This window comes from Streptopelia decaocto, assembly GCF_964273445.1.
Source record: "Streptopelia decaocto genome assembly, chromosome: 7".
In the NCBI taxonomy this organism is placed as follows: Eukaryota; Metazoa; Chordata; class Aves; order Columbiformes; family Columbidae; genus Streptopelia; species Streptopelia decaocto.
This window is the reverse complement of record NC_138661.1, coordinates 2,884,945-2,895,266: the sequence shown is the minus strand read 5'-3', so window position 1 is coordinate 2,895,266 and position 10,322 is coordinate 2,884,945. Positions and strand designations below refer to the sequence as shown.

The window sequence follows — 10,322 nt, the reverse complement described above, 5'->3', positions numbered from 1 at the left end:
CCCAGCTGCCAGCTGGCAGGAGGTGCTGGTTCCTCTGTGTCCTCCCAAGGTGTTGTCCATTTATTGAGATGAAAAATGTGACTTTGCCAGGCCAGAGGTGAGTCTCCATGAGGAGTAGGCTCTCAGGGCTGGGAACATGCCTGGTTTGCTTCCCTCACATCTCCCCAGCATTTCCACCACCTCCTTGATTCATCCGAGTGTGTCACTGCATGGCAACAGGCTGGTGGGAACACCCACGCCACGTTATCCACGGCAGGAGGAGAAGGAGACTTGCCAAGAGCTGGAGGCAGCAGTTCCTCAGTGGAAGGTGAGAGTGGGATCACCACCACCGATTCCACCTGGGGACACAGCACCAGGACAGCAGCAACGGTGTCACACCACCACGAGGTGGGACGTTTGAGCCCATCATTGTCTCTGCCGGGGTTTGGCCACCAGCATGGCTTCAGGACAGGTCAGATTCTGGCTGCCAGGGTTTGGCATGTGGCCGGCAGGACTCGGGATCTCTCCTGGACACCTGCCCAGGACACCCAGCTTCTTCATCCTTATCTTCCTTCTGGTGAGAACCCACCTTCCATGTCAGCTGTCCTGGAAGGGATAATACACAGCAGCGTGAGCAGGGACAAAGTCTCACAGTGAGGTGTGGTGGCACCTTCTGCTGACCTCGGCAGAGACAACCCCTGAAACAAGATGAGTGTCCTGAAGTCATGGGCTTCATCTGAAGGCTGCTTAGAGCAACAGAAAAAACCCAGCATGTGGGTATCAGCCCAACTATCTCATCCCACCTAACGCTAGATGTCCACCATGAAGACATCTACACCTGAGCAAGCCTCCCCAGGCTCCTTCCCAAGCCCCTGCCTTACTTCAGATGTCGGATTTAGGAGGAGATGAATTGAGCCCTTGGTCAGAGGCACCAGACAGGTGTGAGCTACAAGCTGGTGAGATACCTGCACATCTGGCAGTGAGCAGCTAAAATGTCCACGGGGTCTCCCCCATGGGCTGGTTGTTCCAGTCCACACGGTGTTGCCACCTGAACAGGCAGATTTTCCAAAAATGTAGATTTTGCCAAGCCCTGGGTAATGGCTTATTTAGTGGTTATTTAGACAACATGGACAACACCAATGATTTCATGAGCGCAACATCTCCCTTCACATGTAACACATCATCACAGATGTTAAACAGCTCCGCTAAGCATCTAATTAGCACATTAACAACATAAATATCAAAGAATACAGGGAAGCTGACTGACTACCAAAGCTATGCAAAACATCTAACCTGGCGACAATTTTTCCGTGTAATTACTGTAATGTTAAGCATCGTTACATAATGATCACAGATTTCAGGTCAGATACTCCATACGTCATGGAAGCCATGGTGTGTTTTGACATTTATGGGAATACTTTTTATTTTTAGTTAGTTTGGTTACCATGGCAGCGAGGAGAAATCTGCACCAGCCTCGGCTATACATTAGATTTGTGGCCTCCCACTTGATAACATCCAAAAACTTTTCAACTGATTTCTCCAAAAATTGTCAGCCATAAGCTGCGATGGGTGGAATGAGGCTTGGAAATAAGATATTCTGCATTCTGCTCTTTAATGGGGAGGCTATTCCTGAAGCTCCTCTCTAATGCCTGGATGAACGCAGGCACTCATTAGCCCATCAAATTTTACTTATTTAGATATTTCAATGAAGCAAACTGCACTGCAGAGGTTAGTAGAGGTTGAATGGGTTTAAATCATGATGAATGAGCCGCGTTCTGCTCAAAGCGGGAGTTTTGCAAGCATGAATTGGCTGCAAACAGGAATATCTTGCATACAGCTTGGGTCCCATTCCTGAGCTGGAGTTTGCCAGCAGGGATGTGACCCCGGTGCCCCATGAAAAGGTGGCTTTTACAGCCCTCCTAACTGGGAAACGAGGAGCAAAACGCCTTCGCTGTCCTCCTGAGGCTCTCAGCCATTAGCACAGCGAGAGGCGGGTGTGATAAATAACCGCCCGGCGGCACCGCGGTGCTCCCACGCTCCGCTCGGTGACATCGCTGCGAGACCGCTGAGCTGCAGCTGGGGCTGAGCCTCCAGCAACGGGGATTTAACCCCTGGGAAGCCTCTGGAGCGGGAGCACCGCCGAGGGAAAAGAAGGGCCCTGGGTGGCATCTGCACGGGTGGGAGCAGGACACACAACCCCGGGGACAGGCCGCTCTGGGGGGGTGGCAGGTGATGCAGAAAGATGGGGTGTCATGCATTGGAGGGACAGTGTTGGGACAGACCTGGCTCTGCCACTGGCGCCCCCAGAGGCGGGAGTTTGGAGTTGGGGTGATGCTGAGGAGGGTGGTGAGAGCCTGGCCCATGTTCCCAGAGAGGTGGTGGCTGAACCATCCCTGGAGACATCCCAGGCCAGGCTGGACGGGGCTCTGAGCAACCTGAGCTGGTGAAGATGTCCCTGCTCATGGCAGGGGGGGCACTGGATGCGCTTTGAAGGTCCCCTCAACCCAAACCATCCTGTGATTTTATGATAATCTCCCCTGTGAGAAGCAAGAATGAAACTTTATCATAGAATTCCATGTCGGAAAAGAGCACAAGGATCATCTGGTCCAACCTTTCTTGGCAAAGCACAGCCTAGATAAGCTGGCCCAGCACCCTGTGCAGCTGCATCTTGAAAGTGGCCAATGTTGGGGAATCCACCACTTCCCTGGGGAGATTATTCCACTGGCTGATTGTTCTCTTCATGAAAAATTCCCTCTTGGGGAAGTGGGTCTGGTGTGTGTGCGTTGGATCTCTACTCAGGGAGAAAATGATCCCATCCTAAATGTCGAGGGGATCAATCCCCTCGGTGCCCCAGGCTCTGCTTTTGAAGCACCAGCACTGCTGAGTCCTGGTGCTCTCGTAGCGTCCCACAGGCAGGTCCTGGCCACGATGGTTATGGCTGTTTTGCTGAGACCTTTGTGCTCTCCCCGTGCTCCCCTCCTTGCAGCACATGGCCATGGGCTCCTCCTTCCCTCAGCATCTCGACCATGACACCCTCAAGCCCCTTTAGATCCCTACTGGCTTATCTGTGACATCCATGTCACTCACATCACCTCTCCAGGTGTAACCAGCTGTCATCTTCTGGCTTGCAGTGAAGGACACAGAAGAGACTTGGAGGTGAGGTTATATTTGTGGAAACCCCCCCAAAACCAGCCTCCTGGGAACAAAGTTTCTCCTCCCTTTTCCCAGCAGTTAATCAATGCTGCTCGGAGTTTCCTTCTCGGTGCTGAAGACGCAGAGGATATCACACCTTCAGCACATCTTCTGCAGCACCAAATGTTCCCCAGCTGAGCCTCTGGGCAGCAGAGGAAGGACGAAGAAGACAAGCCCAGACCGTGGGAGGAAAGACAGATTTCTGTGGTGGGATGAGTTCTGTGTTGCCGTTCTCCAAAATGAGTCACAGGCCGGAGAAGTGGGGCATTAATCTCAGGGGAGATGAGTAAGTGGGTAGCACGCGAAGGCGACGGTAAAGGAGCATCACGACTCATCCTTGCAGCTCAGCTCAGCTGTATTAGTGGCGCCTTCTGCTCTCTTTTGATTGAAATCAGAATTTTTCTACCAGCTCCCCAGAGTAATTAATAAATAAATAAATAAATGATGTCCCCTTTGAAAGTATTCAGCGAATTTAGATGTGCAGGTTTTTCAACACATCTCACTCCGCAGCATCATTTAAGCATCTCTCTTCTCTTTCGCAGTCCTGCAGCAATCAGACGTCCCCAGGCCATGGCGTGTCGCCAGGTTGGGAGTCACTCCATGGAGCAATTTTGCCGTCTTATTGTCAGGAGGTGACAGACGGGCAGTGCCACCCACCCGTGCCCACGGTCACTGCTGGGGTCACTGACGAAAAGTCCTCAGAGAGGAGCAGCGGTTCTTCAACATTTGGGTTTTTATCCTTACGCTGCGCTGCCGCTTCAGGGCTGGTTTTAATACGGAAAGTGCGTGCTCAGCGATTGTAATTAAAGTCTGTTAAAGGAAAAAAAATCATTAAATATTTAAAGTGGTTACACTGTAAATGTTCTCGTTAGCGTTTCTCCCCGCTGAAGAGCTGGGGCTGCTCAGAACGAGTCCCTGTCCCCCAGCAGCCTCGGCCACCTCCACAGGTTCTTCAGGGGTTTATTTAACACCTGCTCTGCGTGGGTGGCAATAACTTTCTTGGTATGTCGGACACAATCATAGAATAACATCATAGAACCATTTAGGTTGGAAAAGACCATCGAGCCCAACCATGAACCTCAAGGTTGCTCATCAGATGAAGAAGCTCCGAGTGCCATCGTTTGGGGAGCGAGGGCGAGAGGGAAGCAGTGAGATGGTGAATGTCACGGTGATTCGCATAGCTCCTGACTCAGAGGCTGCTGGAAAGTCTCTTCCTGATACCAGTTCAGCCCCAAGCTCAAAAATGGGCAAATCTGTGACTGGATGAGTGCGGCTCGTCTCAAATCAGAGTTACAGTTCTGCGGTTCGATGGTGCTCACACCATCGCTCAGGTACAGAGGATTTCCTGGTTACCACTACCCAGCAGCTTTGCCTGTCTCCTACAAAACAGGAAAAACCCTGACTTTGAGTGGTTTACCGTTGGGAAGCTCCCCTCAAGTTTCCAAAATAACCCAGCCTCAGGAAAACCTCATCGCTATCCCAGGAAGTCCCAGCGATGCAAAGCAACCTGTTCTGGGCAAGGGGAGGTTTGTTCTGAGAAACAGGCATCAAAACAGTCAAAAACATGAAGGTCTGGGTACAGGCACAAAGTATTTCTTGGATCTCTCCTGTTCAGGCAAGTTGGCAACAGTGAGATAAAATGGGCAAAGATGCCACCTGGGTTCAATAAAGGTCAATCATCCACAATAATTTGGCGCTTATTTTTGAAGAGACCTCAGAAACAAATGGGAGGTAGTTTCAACTTTCTGGGCTTCTTTGGTGCCTCTGGAATGGTGCTCGGAGCAAACAGTATAAGCAGGAGGACGCTCTGAAAATCGTGCTGTGAGATGGTTATTGCCGCAGCCCTGTGAGTTCCAGACCTGGGACGCTGTCAGACATCTCACCAGCCTTTCTGCTGATGATCTTGGCGACAAAGACGAGGGTGACCTCAGCAAACGTGCTAATGATGCGGAGCCAGGAGGTGTCCTCAGTGCAGAGAAGCAGCAAGATATATTGAAAAGTCTGAATGACCTGCAGGGGTGGAACGACAAGAGGGATATGGATTTCAAGGTCACGCGTGCATGCGGGGACTAATAAACAAGGATTTCTGCTGTCAGCCTAGAGCTCATCCGTTCAAAATGACTGAGGAGAAGGAGGATCAGGGTGTATCGGTTGATTGTGGGATAAATTATGAGCTGCCAATGTCTTAAAGTCATAAAAAGGCAACTCTCATCCCAGGCTGCATCCGCTGAGATGTTTTCAGCAGACACAGGGAACAGGAATGTTCCTGTACAAAGGGCTGGATGGGCCTCACGCCAGGAGGACACGTTTCCAGAGCCTGAAGCAGGTTTCCCACCTGGTACTGGAAGATCTGCTGTTATTTATTAGCTCCAAACCAGCTCAAGGCTTCATAAATCAACCCAAACTCGTCCTCCAGGCTACTAATTACCCGCTGTCATCTGTCCGGTCCACCTTGAAATTGCACCCCAGACCTGAGGTCCCAGCGCAGCACAGAGGAGCAGTTTGGGAGATTGATCAGTGTCACGGGGATGATGCTGGCAGATTAATTAGCAACAGACAGCCGTCAGCTCCGTGTCCCGCTGCTCCTCGCTCCAGTCTAAGATGTGAATGTTATTGATTTTCCCAGTCTCGCCTTCTTTCCATCCTGTAATCCTTTCGCTGGGGGGGGTCTCAGCAGAAAAATTTGTAGCGAACGCGTGTTTGCACGTACACATACATAAATGTAAAGCAGTGCAGGTTTAAGAAAGAACAACTGCCCAAAGCAAATGAAGTTTTGGTTATTTGTCATCAAGGAAATATTAACAAGAAGAAAATATTTAGTTGTTAAAATGGAAGAAACAGCTGCTGCCTGCCAAGCAGGATTCCCAGCCCTCGGCCCCGCAGCTCCCCCTGCCCACGGCCACCCTTGTGTCACCGTCACCAAGAGCCTCCCACCGCGGGGACTGCACGGAACAAAACACTGCTGAATTCCCATGGGGAAATGCTGGGGTTCAGATGCTTTGTCCCGGTTTGTGATGATTTTCCATTTCCCAAGATAACTCCAGAATGTGATGATTTTTCCCCCCAGCTCCCAGTGCTGGGCAAGTCCTGGTTGGTACCCCAGCCCTCACCTCCATCCCTGCAGGGAACTGGGGAGACGAGGGCCTCTCATGCTCCCCATCCCATTTGCTTTCTCTCCTCATGGTCCCTTGTGGTCCTCATGACATCTGCCCGTATTCTCCTACCCCATACTCTTATATCTCAACTTAGCGACACAACACATACAATTCAAACAGCATCGCCCACCATCCCGTTTCACCCCTGTCGATCTCTCCAAGATTGACCCTGATTTCTAATCTGCATTTCCAGCAGACAAAGCAAACAGAGCTGCAGGGAACAGCCAGGAGCGGGCAGCCGATGTTCATGGTAACAGTCCTTGCTACTAAAAATCACTAAAGGGATGCAACGGCACTTGTAGAGTCCCAACGATGTTAATTTATCTCAGCCCAGTGGTGTCTCTGCCATTCCCCAGAGCAGCGGCTGTTGCAACAGAAGCGGAGATGAACCATTCCTGCAGTGGGAGCCAGGGCTGCTTCCAAGCCTGAGGCTCGTGGCAAGAAGTACATGAGAAAAGGCAGCTTAGAACAAGATGACTAACTTAAAAGGGGCCAATAAGAAAGATGGGGACAGACTTTTGAGCAGGGCCTGTTGCAATAGGACAAGGGGTGATGGTTTAAACTAAAGGAGGGAGATTCAGGCTGGACTTGAGGAAGAAATTGTTGTCCCTGAGGGTGGTGAGAGCCTGGCCCAGGTTGGCCACAGAGGTGGTGGATGAACCATCCCTGGAGACATCCCAGGCCAGGCTGGACGGGGCTCTGAGCAGCCTGAGCTGGTGAAGATGTCCCTGCTCATGGATGAGCTTGGAAGGTCCATTCCAACCCAAACTATTCTGTGATTCTATGATTCCATGCCTTCTTGATCCTTTAACTTGTTACCACCGGTCACAGCGACACTAGACAAATGAATGTGGAAGCTGGGTCAAGTAATTATTGCAGGTTCGCAGCTGCACAGTTCTCGGGGCAGTGACAAGTCTGACAATTGCAAATAATACACAGCCAGAGCACGGGGACACTCGCCTCCTGCTGAGATGGAAGTGAAGGCGTAAGCTGCTGCACCAGGAAAACAACAAAATGTTTACGACCAAGAGTTGCTTCCAAATGTGCTGGCTGCGTTCCTCTTCATGGGGCTTTTTCCTCTTTCTGCCTGTTTATACAATCAGCACATCACTACGGCAGAAACGGCATCGCATACCTGCCAGAGTGAGAAATGGCCATGGGAAACAGGAGGCAAACAAGGAATGATGGTTTTACTTGGGCAAAAGGGCAGCTAGAGGAATGAGAGCAGGAATAAAAACTACCAGCTCTGAGCAGACGCCAGAAGGAAGCATGAAGTGGGTAGGTAGCCCTGTGTTGGGGACATACAGTCCTCAAGCAGAGGACAGCCAAGGGGTGTCCCCAGTACTTCTGCCACCCCCCCACCATGGAAACAGGTGTGCCCAGGGGCAAGTGCACTCTGTGGCTTGGCTACTTCAGAAAATAACCTTGATTTCTGGGGCAGTGGAATCCATGCGAGTTCCCAGCACTCTGGATGTGCACATACAAGCAGCTGGAGGAGAGAGCACTGGTGACCACTGCGTTGTGTCCCAGTGTCCCCAGCACACACTATGTCAGGGCTCTGAGAACACTTAATTGCCCTAACGAGCCTCACCTGGGGCTCCCCCATCCCTCTGCTCAGGTCTTGGCCCTTGGCCACAGACTGGCCAAACCCTCAGCCGCAGGGACCTGTCAGCATCCAGCCCTCACCCTCTCACAGTCACCTGGGAGCTGCTGTGAACATGCCTCAGTTTCCCCACCTTCGCATCCAGGCCACCTGTGTCACCCCATGGCTCAGCCAACGAGCACCAGGATCCCCAAGCTGGTCCCCTTAGTGACTGTCTGTGAATGGTGGCACCGGATCATCACAGGATCCCAGAATGTCAGGGATCGGAAGGGCCCTGGAAAGCTCATCCAGTGCAATCCCCCCATGGAGCAGGAACACCCAGATGAGGTTACACAGGAAGGTGTCCAGGCGGGTTGGAATGTCTGCACAGAAGGAGACTCCACAACCCCCCTGGGCAGCCTGGGCCAGGCTCTGCCACCCTCACTGAGAAGTTGTTTCTTCTCAAATTTAAATAGAACCTGCTGTGTTCCAGTTTATACCCATCCTTTCCCTCAGACCAGGGATCAAGTCAAGGTTCTCCAGCCCCTCGCTGCCTCCGCAGGGACTCTCATGTCCCCCCTGGACCCCCGGCTGCCACACCTGGCTCCTCACCCTGCAGCTTCGTCCCAAGGAGGGTCCAGCGACACCGTCACGGGAGCCGCGGAGCAACCGCGCAGCCCCAGGGGGAGAGAAGTGACAGATAACACCGAGGCATTCCGAGCAATTTTATTTTATTTTTGCGTTGGCTGAACGGCACCGCTGTGCCGCACCGCGCCGAGCCCGGGTCACCCTCCCCCGAGGGCTGGGACCCGCCTGTCACCGCGGCAGCCCAGCGCACGGCCCTGACACGCCAGCAGCACCCAGCACACACCGAAGCCCCTCGCCAGGCCAGGCTGCGGGCCTGGGGACACCGCAGGGTAGGGCCCGGGGGACACCGCCATCTTGGGGGGGCACCTTCGGGGCAGGCTGCTGCGGGCTGCCCGCAGGGACGACGAGGAGTCGCTGGCGGTAGGGACGCTGGCTCTGGGCGCGGGGGGAAGCCGGGACCAAGGAGCCGGGCGAGGGGAACCCGGGCAGCCTGGGGGCGGCCCCACGCCCCGGCACCGACCCCATCGCTCCGCAGCCCTGCCGAGAGACCGCTCACGGCAGCGCCGCCGGCGGCAGCGGAGGGACGGGCAGGCGGCAGAGCCAATGGGAAAGCGCGGCCCGCCTCCCCGCCGGTAGCGGACCAATGGCGAGGCGCGGGGCGGGGCGGGGCGGAGCGCGCGGCGGGCGGGCGGCGGGCGGCCCGCAGTCGGCGCTGAGGCGCGGAGCGGTGCGGGTGACTCCTCGGGCTCAGCCGCGGCCGCTGCCGGCGCCGCGTCGCTGCCTTCCCTCCCTTATGGAAGAGATGGAAGAGGAGCTGAAATGCCCGGTGTGCGGCTCCTTCTACCGGGAGCCCATCATCCTGCCCTGCTCGCACAACCTGTGCCAGGCGTGCGCCCGCAACATCCTGGTGCAGACCCCGGAGTCGGAGTCGCCGCAGAGCCGCCGCGCCTCGGGCTCGGCCGTCTCCGACTATGACTACCTGGACCTGGATAAGATGAGCCTGTACAGCGAGGCGGACAGCGGCTACGGCTCCTACGGGGGCTTCGCCAGCGCTCCCACCACCCCCTGCCAGAAGTCACCCAACGGCGTCCGCGTCTTCCCGCCGGCCGCCCCGCCGCCTCCCGCCACGCTGGCGCCGCCGCCGCCGCCCCGCAACGCCTGCCTGACCTGCCCGCAGTGCCACCGCAGCCTGGTGCTGGACGAGCGCGGGCTGCGGGGTTTCCCCCGCAACCGGTTGCTGGAGGGTGTCATCGATCGCTACCAGCAGGGCAGGGCGGCGGCCCTGCGCTGCCAGCTCTGCGAGAAGGCGCCCAAGGAGGCGGCCGTCATGTGCGAGCAGTGCGACGTGTTTTACTGCGATCCCTGCCGCCTGCGGTGTCACCCGCCGCGGGGACCGCTGGCCAAGCACCGCCTGGTCCCGCCGGCCCAGGGCCGCGTCAGCCGCCGCCTCAGCCCCCGCAAGATCTCCACCTGCACCGACCATGAGCTGGAGAACCACAGCATGTACTGCGTGCAGTGCAAGAGCCCCGTCTGCTACCAGTGCCTGGAGGAGGGCAAGCACTCCAGCCACGAAGTCAAGGCCTTGGGTGCCATGTGGAAGCTCCACAAGGTGAGCGCTGGCTCTGGGGTGGCCTCTGCCAGCAGCCCTGGTCGTTCCCCGTGGTTGTGCAGCCTGCCCAGCACATATTGTCCTGCCTTGTCCACCTTCCTGCAGCTCACAGCATCACCACCTGCCCTCTGCCGCGCTGGGGATGTGTTTTGCGCCCTTGCTTGAGAGTTGTCCCCTGGTATGGGGAGGCTGGCGAAAGGCAGATGATGCTCCCCTG

The 10,322-nt window shown here is 55.1% G+C and overlaps 1 protein-coding gene across 2 annotated transcripts in view; it reads left to right on the top strand.

The window, feature by feature from the left end:
• Nucleotides 1-9,289: 9,289 nt before the first annotated feature.
• Nucleotides 9,290-10,322, top strand: part of TRIM9 (tripartite motif containing 9) — a gene marked incomplete at both ends in the record, with an annotated part of 63,530 nt that continues 62,497 nt past the window's right edge. For both annotated transcript variants that reach the window (XM_082058468.1, XM_082058467.1), the window contains one exon: nucleotides 9,290-10,105. In XM_082058468.1, coding sequence (XP_081914594.1) covers nucleotides 9,290-10,105 — 816 coding nt within the window. The remainder of the gene's footprint in view (nucleotides 10,106-10,322) is intronic.